The sequence below is a fragment of the Aspergillus caelatus genome (assembly GCF_009193585.1).
Source record: "Aspergillus caelatus strain CBS 763.97 unplaced genomic scaffold BDV27scaffold_434, whole genome shotgun sequence".
NCBI classification, from domain to species: domain Eukaryota; kingdom Fungi; phylum Ascomycota; class Eurotiomycetes; order Eurotiales; family Aspergillaceae; genus Aspergillus; species Aspergillus caelatus.
Window position 1 is genome coordinate 1 of NW_022475697.1, and position 18,502 is coordinate 18,502.

The 18,502-nt window shown below is 44.2% G+C and overlaps 5 protein-coding genes across 5 annotated transcripts; 2 read left to right on the forward strand and 3 right to left on the reverse strand.

Moving 5' to 3' along the window:
• Positions 1–338: 338 nt before the first annotated feature.
• On the forward strand, positions 339–576 carry BDV27DRAFT_164396 (uncharacterized protein; the record flags this gene model as incomplete). Its single annotated transcript, XM_032073681.1, has 2 exons — positions 339–359; positions 412–576. 2 exons carry the CDS (start codon positions 339–341, stop codon positions 574–576), a joined length of 186 nt encoding a protein of 61 aa, XP_031920645.1.
• A 909-nt stretch (positions 577–1,485) lies between these two features.
• Positions 1,486–3,230, forward strand: BDV27DRAFT_164397 (purple acid phosphatase family protein; the record flags this gene model as incomplete). The annotated part of the gene is made up of 4 exons (XM_032073682.1): positions 1,486–2,026; positions 2,092–2,274; positions 2,341–2,688; positions 2,806–3,230. The coding sequence occupies 4 exons, from the start codon at positions 1,486–1,488 to the stop codon at positions 3,228–3,230; spliced, it is 1,497 nt and encodes a 498-aa protein (XP_031920646.1).
• A 1,495-nt stretch (positions 3,231–4,725) lies between these two features.
• On the reverse strand, positions 4,726–5,076 carry BDV27DRAFT_164398 (uncharacterized protein; the record flags this gene model as incomplete). Its single annotated transcript, XM_032073683.1, has 1 exon — positions 4,726–5,076. One exon carries the CDS (start codon positions 5,074–5,076, stop codon positions 4,726–4,728), a length of 351 nt encoding a protein of 116 aa, XP_031920647.1.
• Positions 5,077–8,555: 3,479 nt separating this feature from the next.
• BDV27DRAFT_164399 (uncharacterized protein) lies at positions 8,556–12,041 on the reverse strand (the record flags this gene model as incomplete). The annotated part of the gene is made up of 1 exon (XM_032073684.1): positions 8,556–12,041. The coding sequence occupies one exon, from the start codon at positions 12,039–12,041 to the stop codon at positions 8,556–8,558; it is 3,486 nt and encodes a 1,161-aa protein (XP_031920648.1).
• A 4,441-nt stretch (positions 12,042–16,482) lies between these two features.
• BDV27DRAFT_139131 (cytochrome P450) lies at positions 16,483–18,502 on the reverse strand (the record flags this gene model as incomplete). Its single annotated transcript, XM_032069382.1, has 3 exons — positions 16,483–17,470; positions 17,525–17,668; positions 17,726–18,502. Coding segments are annotated over 3 exons (1,781 nt in total), but the record flags the coding sequence as incomplete, so codon positions are not given.

Consider the following 18,502-nt stretch of genomic DNA (forward strand, 5'->3'; position numbering starts at 1 on the left):
AAAAAGAAAGAAAAAAAAAAAAAAGGAACAAGGAAGAATAAAGGAAAAGAGAAACTATATTATCCTGCCCAAGTCGGAAATATCATATTAAGCATATAAGATCGCACGGGGGACCTAATTGCTCAAGAAGCGGCATCGCTTTCAGGCGACACCCAACCATCTTTGACATTATTCCCCTGCTGGGCTCACAAATGAAACAGGACAGTGGCGGTCGCCAAAGCTCTCAGGGCTCGACGAATCCTGGCCATCGACTTTCAGTCTCAGTGCTAAGAGTTTGCGAAACAATATGCAGCAACTGACATTCATCTAGCAATCGAAAAGAAGAGGGAGAGGAGATGATGGCATACTCCAAGCGTCATGTAAGCCATTACCCTATTCACAGTTCCAGACACGTCTCTAACGCCCGTACAGGGGAAGCATATCCTGGAGAATTTTGGCTTCGGTGAGCGAGGTGAAGGCACCGATCTTCTTGTTGAGTGCGCCAGAGCGGAAGTCTCCGTCCAAACTGGCATCTGGATCGTCAAGCGCGCCGCGGCACATGCGCTCAGGTCGGAGCTGGACTGGCCGACAACCTGATTCCTTTGTTTATTTTCGTCAATAAGGAAGTTAGGTTAATTGGTAGTCTACTTGTGAGTAAAGTACCGCGTTTTGGAGGCTGTGGTATGGTATGCTAACATGTAGATAGTACGGTCCGGGTTGCTACGCGTTGGTAGTTGACCTTGTTCAGCAGGGTCGTATTAACCTGAATCCTCTGATAACACATCAGTTCGCATCCCCGATGGCTCCAGGAAGTTTACCTGTGCCCAACAACCAATGAAAATTAGGTTCTCTTTCAAGGACGCCAGCGAAGCATTCAAAACAACCAAGGCAGTTGTGGGCCCCGATGGAAAGATAGCAATCAAAACTATTAGTATGATTCGCTATCTCTTATCCTTTCCAATCTCAAGCTAACTTGTTCCTTTCTGTGAGTATGTGATATTTATAGGTGACATAATAAAATAGTTCAAGACCATTGTTGTGCATTCTCGTTTCTTCATATATTCTCCCTGCAGGATACAATACTCGTCGTCCATAGCGTCAATCAAACAACATCTCCATCAGACAACCAAACGGTGGGAGACCAACACTGTCGTGATTGGGGTGGGCTGCTAGTGGACCTCACCCTTTTTCATGGCTCTTTCACTTCACCCCTCACCCCCCTGTCATTTCTCTCTTGCTTGGGCTCGACCGTAATGTGGCGGCATGTTCCGCGAAAAAAGAGATTAAACCCGGGCTAAGTTAGAATTGGGCGCCTATAACAGGGCAAACCCGCTCCACGTGCGGCAGGGTCCAAATGTCTACCCAAAAGAAAACAAGCAATCTAGCGTCGATCTAAATAAAACCTTGTTAAGTCTGTGCGTAAATATGGCTTCCTATATAAGCCCGCCGCCATATTTGCTACATTGGACTGCATCTTCGAACAAACAACCAAGTGTTTTGCTCAGCATGGTTTATTTTCTGGGCCTGCCAGCAGTCCTGACTGCGTCGCTACTCTTCACATCGACCTCATCTGCGACATCCCACTATGATGCTGTTTTTCCGATGCAACTGCGCTTGGCGTATGCCGGAGAAAATGGTATGATGGTGAGTTGGAACACCTATTCTCAGTTGGCCAAGCCCACGGTTCGCTATGGTCGCAAGCCCAACAATTTGGATCGGGAGGCCTCGTCGGAGGTCTCGGTGACTTATGAAACATCTTTGACGTACAACAATCATGTTCCTTTGCTGGATCTGGAGCCTGGCACTGTTTACTACTACTTGCCTCAGCATAGCAATGCTACCAAGCCATACTCTTTCATGACCAGTCGCCGTCGGGGAGATCAGACTCCATATTCGGTCGCTGTGGCAATTGACATGGGAGTAATGGGCCCTCAAGGCCTAACCACTCATGTCGGCAAAGGTGCAGACCACCCGTTGAAACCTGGAGACAACAATACCATGCAGTCTCTCCAAGCACAGGGAGCGAACACAGACTTCTTATGGCACCGTATGTTTTCATTTTTAAGTTTCCGATGCACGGGGAATATCACATTGACCATGTTCCTAATGCAGCGGGCGACATTGCCTACGCCGACTATTGGCTCAAAGAGGAAATCCAAGGATTTCTTCCTAATACAACCATTGCCGATGGATACAAAGTTTACGAATCTTTACTGAACCAATATTATGATGAAATGTCCGTCATCACTTCAAAGAAGCCATATATGGTGGGCCCTGGCAATCACGAGGCCAACTGTAAGATTCATCCACGACCAAGACAAAAGCAGCCATAAAATGGAAGTAGTCTGATGAAGCTTTTAGGTGACAACGGTGGTACAAGCGACTCCACGCATCATATCTCTTACAATGTCTCCATCTGTATGCCCGGTCAAACCAATTTCACCGGCTATCGTCACCACTTTCGCATGCCCAGCCCCCAATCTGGCGGGGTAGACAACTTCTGGTATTCCTTTGACAGTGGTATGGTTCATTACATTCAATTCGACACGGAAACTGACCTCGGGCACGGTTTTATCGGTCCGGATGAGGTGGGAGGAAGCGAGGGTGAGGAGAGCGGCCCATTTAGCACGCTTCGCGACGCCCAGCTCAAATGGCTTGAAAAGGATTTGAGCTCTGTGGATCGAACCAAGACCCCATGGATTATTGCTGGTAGGTCTTTTTTTAAAAATCTCATCATCCCTATAAAGTCCCCTCTGTAAACAAAGCAAAGGGAAAGATCAGCCGACATGAGGATTACAATATCAGTACTAACTAATAGTGTTGCAGCCGGTCACCGTCCCTGGTATATCAGCGCGAAGAACGAGAGTGGCACCGTCTGTGAGGACTGCCGGAAGGTTTTTGAGCCGATCTTTTTGAAGCATGGTGTTGACCTCGTGCTGTCTGGCCACACGCACTTATACGAGAGACATGCACCAATCCGGATCTTCAATGCTGACCCTAACGGCTTGGACAACCCCAGCGCCCCATGGTATATTACCAACGGTGCTGCTGGTCACTATGATGGACTCGATTCCTTGACCTATCCTCTCCAGCCTTACTCGCGTGCGGCACAGGACTCAGCATATGGCTGGAGTAAGCTCACTTTTCACAACTGCACTCACCTCACCCATGAGTTTATCAGCAGTTCCAACGGAACCGTGCTTGATACTGCTACTCTTTTCAAAAGCCGAGAATGTGGGACAAAGCCTTAGAAGCAAGTGATGCTGGGCTAGCCGGTAATATGGTAAGAGCTTAGATAGCATGATTCTAGATTACATTGCATAAATACCTATAGAGACGTTGAATCTTCCGGTATACCTTTCTTCCTTACCACATCGTCTTTTCTTGGAACAGGCATACCTTTTTTACGAGTTTGGAGGAATAATGGTTATTATATAGCTACAGAATATGTTAACCGATGGAGTAATAAATTCTGGCAATAGGTTATAGGATATTAAATAAAAGCCATACAACAAGCATTAGTATAACTGTACTTCTACTCAAGGCTCGCTGTAGACATCTCGCCACTTCACAGCCTTTCAGGAACCTTTTTCAGATGGCTTCAGGTGAAGGGGAGCGGCAATGGCAACTCATACTACTCAACATCTAAAAAGATATCTTTAGGAATTAAAAACATACAACCGCGTTAGTATGACGGTGCTCACCCAAAGCCAGTTGTGGGCGGCCCTTCAGGACTTCCGTCAGGGACCTGAATATGCTTTACCTAGAAGTTCAGAAAGTGTATAGGATCGTCCTACCGAATAGAGAGCTCTCTTGGAAGGATATAGGAGCTATGGAAAGGAATGAATACTTCATTCCATTTAAGAGATTTATCTTTCTAGTTCGGTTATATTACTTAGTCTATTTGCTAATATTTATATTATATAGTAGTCTTGGCCCAAGCGTGAGCAGGTTCTTTTTAAAATCTATTATTAGTGCTCTAGTTCTATAGATATAGCAATAGATACCTGTACTGACTAGCTTGACTAGGTATTGTTACTAAGGTTAGCATACATTGTACCTCTACCCTGAGCCTTTTGGGAAATATGGAGTTACGGTTCTGCGCGAAGAAAATCTCGCGCCACTGGTGGGTATCTCAATGCACCTAGAAGCACCAGACGAGCACGAGAACTATTACGCTCTGCGATTCCAAGACTGGGGCAATAACCTGCCTAGAGTCCGGTTTCAGTTGCCAACAGAGCCTTTCTCAGCAATAAATACTGTTCCAAGACAATGTACATGCTTGTAGTTATAATGAAAACTTATTTAGGAAGACTACGTCACTTCTATTCTGTCTGTAAATCCCGAGGAGCATATCTGAACTTGATATTTCTGAAAATAATATAGGATACGAAGCGCACGAGCGACCGCACTAATACAATCTGAAATTCTTTGGATTCTAGTACTTATCAGGATGATAACCATTCACTACTACAGTAAAACTTAATAGAACTATTCTTCTGGATAATATGAAATCACCAAAGAAACAGCGAGATTCTAATTGCCTTGATCGCTATTTCAGGAAGAAATATATCCGACATACTGGACAGATAAAAGGAAAGATAAATGAGAGTCTATGAATCCTTCTTTCTTTCCATGCCTCCCCTCCTTGCAACAATTCACAATACCACAATACTCCTAGGGCACAGTTAGCTTTTCTTCAACCATTGTGATATGAGGGCTTACCTAGCTGAATTCCTATACTTATCAACCAGAATACGAAGCAACTGCATTGGCAGATGCGCCGTTAAAACTATTGCATCCTCCAAGCGAGAAGTCGTTCGTTGTGGAATCCACATATCCTTTGCGAATAGCCCCAGGAAGGCTTCCGCAGCCACCTTCCGCGAAGAAGTATCCCTTCTGATGAGAACCCCCCCAGGTCTTGATCTTGAAAGACTTAAAACCTTTCGGCCAAGTTGCACAGGTGTTATCCCAGATATTAACACCGGATTCGACGACACTGCCGCAGTTATTGTCACTGTAGGTGTCAATGACAAACGCGGATCCGCTGGCAGTGAGACCAGCCATGACGGCGATGGCGGTGATGGAGAAACGCATCTTGAAAAGGGGAGAGATTTCTTGAAGCTAGAATGATAGAGAACAAGGCAAAAAGACGAGGCTTGATGAGCTGTGCAGATTTAGAGCAGGGGAAGACGGGGGTTTATATACTTAAGCTGCTGTGGCATTCATCAATATTCGCTTTCCTTGTGCTCGCTATAACCAAAAGTGTATAGCCCCGTCATAATGCAACTGTGGCCTATCAGATACACGTAGAGACACTAGTATATGCGCGAGGCCTCCCAAATCCGTTCCGACAGACAGGAGAGCGAATATAGCCAACCACGCAGACGGTGTCTCAGGTAGTAGTCTGTCGAACTTGTACTACAGGGGTCCTAGACTTCGACAGAACCTATCATGAACCTCGTATAACCCAGCCCAACCTAGAACCAATGTAGGTGAACTGTATAGATTGCCCATCTAAATCTATTTCTACATCAATATAGTCTTGGCATTTAAAAACATGATCTTGGCATTTATAAAACTGTTTACTAAGTATACCTTTCTATATAGATACCTGTATTTACCCTGTGAATATATAAATGGGTACACAATAGGTTGCCTATACAGAGTATAAGTTATAGTCAGGAGCATAACACCCAAAATAAGTTAGAGAACAGCTTTCATACTAGGCTTGGGGGTAAGATTTCCCGCCGGCGGGCCGCCTGATACTAGTATGACAATCATATGTTTTACCACCTTGCGAGAATTTGTAATATACATTATATCCAACTGCAGCACTACAACAGCCATTAGTTCCCATCTACATTTCTGTTACCCCTATAGATTAACAATCTTTGTTGCCATTAATGGTGAGACCCAGCATTCATTAAAAGCGATGTAACCCAATATACTGAATGTTACATCCGGTGATATATTTTGCTCCGAGTGCGAATGAAGCATCGTATCTATGTAGATTTGTTACGTGATGGAAAAATATGGTAGTCACTAGTCAGCAGCAGCCATGCATGAACTTTGCGGGTTTGATCATGTGTGGTCTAATGCTATGCTCATTTCAGCAACACTGAGACGTATTAATAACGCGTTTCGAGGGCAGGGCCGCTTGTTGTTCTGATTCAACTTGCCCTTATACTCTAGTGTGCGCTAGCCGTAGGCTGTCATGATAACACTTGGCACTGACTGGCAAAAAGAACCCGACATCCATCTTGGATCCAAGCTGAATGAAAGGATTCACTGATTCAAAGTCACAGTGGAAGATCACCGTGAATGTGGAGACCCCACAGTGACATAGAGCGTAGTCTAGCGGGCAAGACAAAAAGCCCACTGTATTAGTAATTTTATCTTAGTCAAATCAACTCTGGAAACCAAACATCTGAGTCTTCATAATGTGCCCACCACTTGGAGCTATCCAGAAAGACAACTCGACTAGTCTAGACATTAGCTCAACGCGAATAGTCAGAATGGGCTAGTGCCAACAGGCGAAGTCTGCTCTGTGTTTGCCTACATTATTGCATGACATTGGATGTGCAATGGAGTTTGACGGTCCACAGCGTTTCGAGGTCGAAGGCGCCGATGCTGCTGCTGATTATCTTCGTCAACATAAAACACCCAATGCAGACATACACGAAATATGGCAGGCAATAGCTTACCGCTTTCTACCGAGGCTCCCTTATCACTAGGCCAGCTGGCTAGCTCTTGGGCCGGGTTGATTTCAATGTGCTGATTATGTTATGTTACATTGCTGAGACCCAGACTTGTCGAGCGAGCCTACTAAATCGGCCGATACGTCGGCAGCCTCCCGAACCGCCGGCAGCTTCCGACGTATCGGCCATCAGGGCATGTTCCATGCACTAGTTTCCCACAACCTGGGATAATTTTCACTAACGACTCAGGGAGCAAGGATGGAGAATGCCCAGGCTAGTCATGCCATCTGGAGCCGGATATGTTCAGCAAATTCTGCTTTGTCTAGCTTAATCCTTCTGTATGGTCTTATATGGAAAAAAAAAAAAAAAAAAAAGAGCATGGGCAGGTGATATGTTAGATGTGCGGGGGTTGTAATAGCGGGGAAGGAGAACGGGGTAAAAACATTGTATGAGAAGGGCAAAATAACAAAAAGAAACAGAAAAACATACAACAGCATTAGTATGACTGTGATCACCCAAGGTGAGTCGCGGGCGTCTCGCCGCTCTTAGCAGCCGTTCAGGGCGCCGTTCAGGGACCTGAATATTCTTCACCCGAAGGACTAGAAAGTGTATTCTCACTTCTGTACTAAACAGGTCACAATGTCACAATAGTAATAAGCAGAACACAGTCCATTATATTTCCTATTCTAAATTTATTCTCTAACAGAGTATTTTCTTCAAGACTATTACAAATACCTCTACTATTAATTAGTATTCTTTTTCTCTGATAGTAAAATTCAGTAACTACTCTTAAATATTCTATTTTAGTATTTATAGTATATTGCTACAGTAATTCTATTATATTATAACTATAGCGAGAATTTAGTCTATCTTCTTAGTTCTAAAGCTCTGTATATCTTTAGATTCTTAGAATACTAAAGTACTCCTAAGCAGTCTAAAATATCTTGTAGATATGTACTCCCTGCTTGGCAAGACTAAATTTTCTTAATTAATCCTCGAGATGAGTTGGTATTCTTAATAAATATACTTTGACTGTCGATATTTAAAAGTATATCAATTTGAATCTAAAAAGTAAGCTGGATTTTAATAATTATTTCGGAACTACTAGCAAGTATACTGTATCTTGATCTAGAGAAAAAGCTAATTAAAGTATCTATAGTTTACTGCGGTAATATTTAATAATAGTAATATCTATAATAACTAGTCCTAGACTTCGCGCGATATAAGAGAGTATTCTCAATATCATAGCATAATAACTTGTAAAGTTTAAGAGATAGATAGAGAATAGAAAATAGTTTAATATAGTCACTAGGGACTTTAGTAACTGGATGGATTAGGCTTATATATAGATTAAATATAAGTTTAGGAAGAGGATATACAGTAGTTTTAGGTAGCTGTATAGTGGTAACAATTGTGGCTGTTCTATATTGTGTATAACTGTATTCGTATAATTGCAACATGAAGCTATTTCTATCTTAGGCTAATCCCACTGGACACTTACAGCGGTAGATCTGCTTTTCCAAAATCCTGTCTAGCACTTCAAAACCGATTGTCTCGTAGAGAAGTGGGGTGGGAATATAGTGACATTCGAAAGCCCCGCCATCTAACCTTTTTGGCAAGACCATGACGGAAGGAGACCAAGTGGTGTCGTTCGCCCTCTCGCCCTGAACTCATACAAAATGGTTCCAATACACTTCCAATTTACCACTACCAGATTGCCAACTATTCCTGATTGGGATGGTCTAACTCAGCCACGTAGAACAAGGTGGCAAGGAACATGGTGCTCTGTACTGGCTGGAAGCCTAGTTAAATATTGATACATAAATCATGTCAAGTACATGTTAAATCCAGCCGCAGTAAAAGATCGAGCATGGATCATCGTCTCATGAAAAACCTCTTGATTACTCTTCGTTTACCACCTGTGATAAGTTCATGGACCAATTTCATCTGCTTGAAAGGATAATTGTAGACGGTTAAGGGAAGAGAGGCTTTGGCTGAAGTGTGCTGGTTTGGTTTCTTTGATAGGGAATTCATTGCTATCTCCCTTCCTGTAAGAGTATTAGAGGAAGATATGGTATGTGAGTGATCTTGACCCCACGAGTTGTGGCCGAGCTCTGGACGCTTTTTTATCAAAGTTAAGGTGTCTTGGACCTTTCCTAGTTGTTTCCATATATAGGTAAGGTTGTTGATACTGGTCAGAGTAGACGGATGCTCTGGCCCCAGCACTTCCTTGCGGAGCTCTACTACCTGCATTCCTAGGTTTTCTGCTTCCTTCAATCGTCGCTGATTCCGGTATATTGAGACCAGGTTATTTATACTGGTCAGAGTAGATGGATGCTCTAGCCCCAGTATTTGTTTGCGGAGCTTTATCACCTGTATCCCCAGATGTTCAGCTTCTTTCCACCGTCCCTGTTTTCGGTATATTGACACCAGATTATTCATACTGGTTAGAGTAGATGGATGCTCTGGCCCCAGCACTTGCTTGCGGAGCTCTATTGCCTGTACCCCCAGCTCTTCTGCTTCCTTCCATCGTCCCTGCGTGCGATATGTTGATGCCAAGTTGTTCATACTGGTTAGAGTAGATGGATGCTTTGGTCCTAGCACTTTCTTGCGGAGCTTCATCACCTGTAGCTCCAGCTCTTCTGCTTCTTCCCATCGTCCCTGATTCCAATATATTAATGCCAGGTTGTTTATGCTGCCCAGAGTGTCTGGATGCTCTGGTCCTAGCACTTTCTTGCGGAGCTCCATTACCTCTATTCCCAGCTCTTCTGCTTCCTTCCATCGTCCCTGATTCCGGTATATTGATGACAGGTTGTTCCCGCTGCTCAGAGTATCCGGATGCTCTGGCCCTAGCACTTGCTTGTGGAGCTTTATTACCTCTATCTCCAGATTTTCTGCTTTCTTCCATCGTCCCTGATTCCTGTATATTAATACTAGGTTGTTCACACTGCTCAGAGTATCTGGATGCTCTGGCCCTAGTACTTGCTTGCGGAGTTCTATTACCTGTATCGCAAGCCTTTCTGCTTTGTTCCATTGTCCCTGATTCCGGTATATTAAAGCCAGGTTGTTCACGCTGCTCAGAGTATCGGGATGTTTTGGCCCCAGCACTCGCTTGCAGAGCTCCATCTCCTGTATTCCCAGCTCTTCTGCTTCCTTCCATCTTCCGTCACTATATAGACACCTCCCAATATTTACAATTAAGTTAATATATCTCTTCTGCTCCTTCTGAAAGTCAGCTTCTGCTATTAGTGAAAGAGCATGCGGTAGATATCCCCGCCACATCTTCCGATTGGTATAGGCATTGTTTGGGAAAACCTCATTCAATCGGTCTGCAGCTTTCAATATTTGTGGGCTAAATTGTTGGTTCTTTCTCATCCAGTTCCGTGTTGCAAGGTGGACTAGTCGGTGTAGATGTAGAGAACAATCCCTGCTATCCTCGCTAACAAAGGAGAAAGCCTTGAGGAGGCCGACAGCATCAATTCCTTTCTTCGTTGAATTCGGCTGGGGAAGTAGCGATTGTGGAATATCACGAGGATTGATACACGCCATCAATGACAGATAGTCAGCTGCGAGTTTATTTGATCGTTGTATTTGTTGAAAGGAGATAAACCAGGTCAAAGCCACAGGATTCTGGGTGTCTTTGTAGCGCCTTTCATCCCCAAAGTCTTCGCTCAGTAATTCAATCACATCTGACTCCTGATCTTGTAAAATCTTAACATAGTCAGAGAGGTTAATACTATTTTCATTGATATACGCTGCCGCCTGGGTAATCGCCAGTGGGAGAAAGACCAGCCGCTCCAGAAGGGCAATGGCTGTACCATAATCATAAAGTAAGGCTTTTTCAACTAATGAGTTTTGTAAGATTTTGACAGCAGTCTCTGTGTCCGGCTCAGTGATTGTTATCACATAAGAAGACACCAGTTTCACAGCTACCTTCCGGCTGCGTGTGGTAAAGAGAATATGGCCCTGGTTACTTTGAGGAAGAAAGTCCCTCAGTACCGAGTGATTAGTGTTGTCCTTGCTCCATATCCCTATATCATCTGCGTTATCAAAAAGAAGAAGCCACTTCCCAGCACACTCCTGGCTGAGATAAGCTTTGACTTTTTCTTTCACCTCAGCTGGCTTTATATCCGCTATTCCCAGCTTTAAGGCGATGCTCATATAGGCTTGTTCCATACTCTCATAGCTGGTACATGTGATCCAGAAAATTGAACACTCAGGGTCTCGATCTCGCATACGGTATGCTAGTTCAAGTGCAATCTGGGTCTTCCCAACTCCACCCAGTCCGCAGAGAGCAATTCTGTCAGGTCCATTCTTTTGTATAATCAATTCTTCAGTTCTAGTAATCTCTTCTTCGCGGCCTATAAATTGCGGGTTCCTTCTAAAGGGGACCACCTGAACCGGTTCCCATAACTTTTGTAATTTCTTCTTGTGACAGGACATGGGAACCACTGACAGGAGAGTCTTCGTGTAAGCAGCAGCAGTAAGAGCAGCATACCCTTGCCACTGTTTATTTTTGTGGGAATCGCAGTAGTCACAGATACCGCGAATAACAAGTGATGGGAGTTCGTCCATAACACCGGCAGCCTCCATTTCAAAACAAAGTATATCGAGATCGTGAGCAATAGAATCTCGAGTCTTAGCATCTTTAATGACCTGATCTCCGGAAGCAATCAATCCATAATGGAAATAAGGGTCATCAGTTGTCCGCACAGAACGGTTCACTAACTGAGTCTGATCACATGCTGAACAGTTGTGTTCGCCATCCTTATGATTATATATCGGTCGGAATAGCCAATCGTCTTTCGGACGCGAAAAGCTTTCTCTCATCTCTTTATATTTGTGCTTTATATCAATCAAGATTTTGCTAACCAGCCTTTTTCCTGTTATATAATCACTCTCTAATTGAGACACAGCTTTCAACAACACTGGAGAAGGTTTATTAAGCAACCCGGTGTGCTGGAATCGTCCGTCACGAAGTGTCTTGCCGTAGTCATATTGGATAACACCACTTGAAGTGGCAGTTGGCTTGCTGATCACAACATCACCAAGGCGAATATCAGTATTTGGCCTCGGGACTCCGCCTCCAATACCCACGATCAATCCGAACCGGAGACTCCGAAAGGTAGAGACCACATGTGATGCCACAGCTGTAGCGGATATCGTCCCATAGACACCTCCAGGCAGACAGGCTATCACCACATTGTGGCTACTAACCCTCCCAAGTGTGTAGACATTGTGATCGGTTTCTGGCTGAGGGAGTGGAGGGTGGACCTCGTCAAGCATGACCTTTGCGGCCGCCATTTCCAGCGGCAAGGCGCAGATCCATGCGACCGTATAATCATCATGTGTGAAGACCATTTTATATGTCATGCACAGGAACCAGGCAAAACTTCACCGAGAAGGGATCCGGTAGTTTATAGAGAAAAAAGAGCATTTACTACAGTAGATATTAGAATTGCAGGAGAGAACCCTTTGTGGGCATGTCCAAATTCAAGGTTGGGAGTTGAGGGGTTGATCTGATCTGATACGTGTTACAGTACTATGAGGCTGTCGCGGTTCCAAAGCCAATCATGATCTTGAGAACAGGTAAAAATCAAAGAGAGAATGTGGTGCATATCAACAGCATTCAAGCAATTACTCTAATTCCTGAGGACGACCTTCCAAAACCCCATCAATAAGCCGGGAACAGGTAAGCTGCTAGCCATAATATAAATAAAAAAAAAACTAGAAGCCTGGAGTGCCGTATAACTGTTTTGAGGGTGTTTATGAGTGTACCTGCTGTGCCCTCTTCGGAATCGGAATAAATGCCTCCGACACCTTGAGACGCACAAGAGGTTTATTGTAATTAGTCAGGATATCTAGGCATCGACGAATTGGAGGGTTGGAGGGCTGGCTAATTAAACCGAACCCGTCAACCCACGTTGCCTGTACTGTAAATGCGATGTAACCATAAGCAATCGAAAGTTGCAGAATTAAAGAGTGCTGGTAACGTTCAGAACACAGCTGGGGGTGCCAAGGAACTAAAGTTTTGGAAATGGGGCTACAAAACAATTGATGAGTGTTTGAGGTGAAAGCCAATTTCGAATGTCACTGTACTAAAACTACTAACTGCGCAGAGTAATCGGGAAGGTATTGAAGCAATTATCAATGAAGCACTCGACTGGGAGAAAAGGAGCGGCGCAACTTTCGAAGCAGATAAAATAGCCACCATACACTTCACTCCCAAGGCTTATAAATCGGACCGGGAGCCCTTCACTATCAAGGGACAAACTGTTGAACCCAAAGACTATATCAAGATTCTGGGCGTCCTGATAGACACAAGTCTCAAATATAAGAAATATATCGCAAGGGCAGCGTCCAAGGGCCTTGAGACAGTGATAGAGCTTCGGTAACTTCGAGATCTGTTTCTATCAATAGCACAGCAACTATTCACATCGACAGTGATGCTTATAGTGGACTACGCCTCTAATATCTGAATATATATATTTAAAAAGTAAGGCCACAGGGCCGATCAACCGAGTCCAAAGCGTGGGAGCGCAGGTAATTGTCGGGACATTTCTTACCGTTGCACCCAGTGTAGCGGAGACAGAGGCTTATATTGCTACTGCGCAACACTGTTTTTGGAGACAGACTGTAAAAAATATAGACGGATCTCTATATATTTCCAGATACCAATTCTCTCTGTAGAAACACAGTTCGGATCAAGAAATTTAGAAGATTTAACCACTCGCTGCTATATCAGATAGCGGACGCGCTAAAAAATATCGAGATAGAAACACTAGAGACTATTAACCTGTTTATATTAGTATCATAGAAGACACGTATACAGACTAATATTGAAGCTATACCAGATCTACAGACTGTACCGGGCGGATCAATACAAATCGCGGTTAGCAGCTCGGCACGGAACGGATTTATAGGATTTGGGGTGGTGATCGAGAAGTGACTATCTTAATATCGAAAACTGAAACTGAAGACCTTCTCTGTAATATTATATATAAGATCAGAGTAAAATCTATTCTCTACAGAGCTAGTAGCCATAGCACATATATTAAATAGACTGATAGGACTAAAAGATTACAGGCTCAGATTACTCACGAGCAACAAAGCGGTGGCTCTTACAATAAAGGAACCCTCGATAATAGTCAGACCAGGGGTTCGTCTGTCAGATATACAAGTTGATAAACAGACTGCGGAGAAAATAAAACCATATCAAGATCCTCTGGGTCTCTGCCAGCGAAGACAATAAACTGCTGGGTCTAGCTAAGGAGTAGACCAGAGCTGTGATCTATAAGAATACTATCCCATAAGTACAGGTCTCCAGAATAAAGTCAACAATGTTTAATCTCGCACAACCCCAAGCAGCTGCCACGAAAGCCTTGCCAGAGGATGTAGGAAGATATACCAAACAAGTAGATACAGTACTCCCAGGAAAGCACACCCGACAGCTATATATAGATTATTGTGGAAAGAAGCAAGTATACTAGCTCAACTCTGGACCGGTATAGCAAGATTAAATAGATATCTCTACCGAATTAATATTGCGCAGACAGACCAGTGTATACAAACAAGTAAAAGAAACCGTGGAGTATTTTCTTTTCTGATATCGGAAGTAGACCACGCAACGGATAGCACTACTACAATATATCTGTACTTACCGGGGTAATCTCTCTCTTTGTTTGGGCGGGAGATCGCCTTCCGGTAATCAGCAATAAATACCGAATTTAGAGACAGTACAAGTCTCAATACAATTTATAATTGTTATAGACCGACTCAATACTGTCTAATTATATTAACCAAGACAATAATACCCTTCCTCTAACTAACCTACACCAACGATCTTGTGCCAAAGATAGTAGACGCGTATCAACTGCCGAGAATAGGATGTTTAACACTTGAAGAAGTGCTTTCAAGCGAGTCTATTAACAACACAACTAACCCACAAGGACCCTACAATACTGATAGCTGAGAGGATATATACTGAAAGGATCTATGTTTGTGCTCGAAGGAGATACGGCAGATGTACATTAGGACATGTGTTGATAGATCAGCGATAGTTGCCCTTTCCGCTGAGCCGCCGGGCGTTAATGAATTTTGTGTGTACTAAACTTCTAGATATCTATTGTGCAAAGATGTTGATAGCAAGTATTGTAACCCACATTTTCATTTTGCTTCTATGCAAAAGGCCTCCTCTTGCTTTGATGATGAAGCCATATAAAACCAGTTGCCGCGAGGGTGAGACTTCGTAAGGTTTTATCCGATACAAGAAGGGTTGAATCGTCAACAGTGCCCTCTTCAACAGTACTGACAATATGAATATCGAGTGCAGAACAGGACAGTGTGTACTTACATAGCCCTCCGCCTATTTCAACAATTTGTAATGGAAGACATGATATGTGGCATCTTGATGGTCAGGCCTTGTTGCGTCCCCTAATAGATCCACTACTATTTATACATAATCATGACCGGGAGTAAAGTGCGCAAGGTCATAAATTCGCTATTGGGTAAATGCATAGCATTGTGTGAAAATTCTGATTTTATGAGAGGTGGGCAATTGTAACTTTGCGCGCCTTTGGAGTGACTGTTGGAGTCCCAGCTTGGTGAGGAACTTTTTATGTACCTAGCTACACAGGTTTTGATTGTTGGCCTAGCTCGGAAAACACCACTTCGGCCGATGTTTGCCTGTTATTCAAAGCTCCTGTACCATGTATCCAACGCAGGACATACTTATTCAGTAAATACATTGCTATTCAGATTTTGGCCGTAAAATTGAAGTAACGTGCGTTGATATACAGCCTATCAAATAATGGACTTAGCCAAAAAGATAAAGAAAGACTAATAGGGCAATATATATATATTATGTTTAATCTGAACTAAATCCCCCCTAACCAATATTAAATACTATATAGTGAGAAGGAGAGGAATCAAAGAAGGGCCAATATTATTTTATCGTTTCAGTTTTCTAGAAGCCACTGGAAGAAAGATAACTCGATATTTGTATAACTCAAGGATATTACTCTGATAGTAGAGTGGCATAACCTAACCGCCGTAACCTAGCCATAACGTCAAAGAAAATATTTACTATTCAGGGTAGAAGACCTGGCAACTAGGTAAGGGTACACAGGCAGGGTATATGATACAGTCATCATGCAGAGTCATCGTCAGATCTGTAACATATGAAATCTGACTATCTGATAATCAGATAGTTGGTTGATGATCTGCTAGAATCAAAAAGATCATTTAATAGACACTTTTAGGCCTTATTTATCCACACTTTTAGGCTTGATTTTCAATAAGTGAATGATTTCAAATAACTATAGAATTAGTGAATTTGTCATTATGAGATAGACAGTGTACATTAAAACAATTACTTTCTAAGCGGCTTACCTTCTCCTCTTATCGCCGTCTAGACCCTGTCTTTTTTTTTTGGATCTCATCAGTAGCATATGTAAATACGCACTAATTTCTAAGGGTAACAATTAGTCACCCCTGCCTTGATCCTTCTGAATGTAAAACTAGTGTATATCGAGGTGGATTACTCATAATTGCGATATCGCTAAACCTATGGAGTTTCTAGCCCATTGTGTACGGTCATCTTCGCCTCAGCAATCCACATTGTCGAATCTGGAATCAATGTGTCTTGATAGACCTGGAAGAAGTAATCCGTAGCCTATAGGAAAGCGGGGCAGGAGGCTGACACTAAGGCAAAAGATATGCGAAACGCTCTGGAGCATCTATATAGAATTTGAGCTGGGAGCGAGGATCGATACACCATGGCTATATTTGGTAGTGCGGAAGCTTTTGTGCGGCATTTGAAGATTTTGAATTTCTATGACTGTCAAGCTCAATTTATGGAATGATACCCTTCAACTGTAGGCTGTTGGGCTAAATCGTTTCTATATCTGGTTTCCATCGATCGGTTATACCTTATTTACGCGCCTCAAATCGAACCGGTAGACTGTGAACGACCCGCAAACTCATATCAAACTTAACGCCCTCGGAAAGGGCAAGCTCGGCCCGATCTCTTGCTGCTTCCCAAGTATCTGCAGAACCTCCAAAGCTGCTGCCGTCACCTTCTTCATCTCTGGTAAGTAGGCTCACCGACAACGACTTGAATACGATTGCTACGGAGGCGCACAATTCTGCCAGAGCAAAACGATACCCCAGGCATGCTCGGCTGCCCTCCGCGAATGGTATAAAGCTACCGGAAATTGGGTTCAGAAATTTATTTTTGGCACTATCTGTCGTTTGAATCCACCGTTCGGGATCGAAGTCAGATACCGCAAACGGCCGCTTCATGCGATTCTTAGAAGCCATCGAGTCTGTACTGGATTCCCGGCGTGGCCAATATTGTGGATGGCGATGAGTGGCACTGGTATTCACAAAGGCAACTGTACCCGGGGGCAAGGGATGGACCTGGCCATCGATAATGATAGATACTGGAGGTCCTGTCGGGGGTACATATTTTGGAATTACCGGCAGGACAGTGAAAAGACGTAAGGTTTCGTTGATCACGGCCCCTACGAGACTGTTCATCAACGGATTGAAGTGTGCATCATAGGTCCACTGGTCGGGTGGTGTGTCCTGGAGGATTCGATCGAGGTCGGCTTGCATAGTGCGTTGGGTGACGGGGTGACAGGCCAGAAGCAATATGATGAAAGTGAGCGTGTTGGCGTTGGTTTCATGGCCGGCGAATACAAAGTTCCAGATATTACCAATTACCTGGTCCTGTCTAAGCACAGCGGGACTTCCGTCCGCGGCTGGGAGTCCAGCTTGAACGAGGAGCTCTACAGAATGAGATATCAGAAGTTGGCACCGGTAAGTTGGGGCGATCAGCGTACCTAGGATACTTGAAGAGTTATTTGATGAGGTGGGAGGCTTTTGATGGAGTTCTGCCACCTTCTTTTCCTTCATCTCTCCCATGTAGCTATGCATTTCTGCAAATGCCGTGGCTGCCTGACGATGGGTATTAAAAGGCGACATTCCTAATTGATTCAAGGCTATTAAAATCCAAATCAGGTAAATCCAAGGGAATCACATACGGAGAAGCGCGTGCGGACATAGAAATACAGTTGTATAGTTCTCCAGCAAGGTGAACACAGCTTCACTGTAGGTCATGCGATGCGTGCCCTGCGGCTTGTCCTTGCATTGCAATGCATTTACCAGGTCTTCTTGGGTTTCGGCCTGATTGCAAAAGCGACTGAGTAGATGGAGTGAGAGTTTGGCGGATAGGGTTCGTAGCTGACGATGGGCCGCGGGCTGTCTCAACGCTCGCAACAATTCTGTACCTCCCTGGACAGCGCCGACAAAGACGTCCCGCATGGTCGCCTCGGTAAAAAAGGGGGCTACAGTGCGACGGTATAACCGCGCCTCTGCTCCATCAGTCCCTGTCATAGTCGGACCAAATATATTCAATAGGCCCATTAAATGCGCCGGTTTCCCGAGCCGACTATTGTGGAAGAGCTGCGACGCTACGCCGGCGTCGCTGGTATGGAGGATCACATCGCCGGGCGAGACGGCCAGAAATGTGTCTGCTCCGACACGCCGGAACGGTTCATAGCCATTGTGCCATCCCTCGTTAAAAAGAAGCAGTGGAAGCCATTTCTCCGTCCACAATTCAGGCAGGGCTTTCAGAAGAGGGAGAAGTATCGGTTGGGTCAACAGCCAGGGAGCGCCGAGCATGGAACAAGGGACAATCACATAGTGGAGGCCCGTCGCTCGAGCCCGAGACACGTTGACAATCAACGTGACCAGGCACCAGACCGCCCAGACGATGGTGAAGACACCCACGGAAATCAGAATTTTGGGAGAGAGTAACG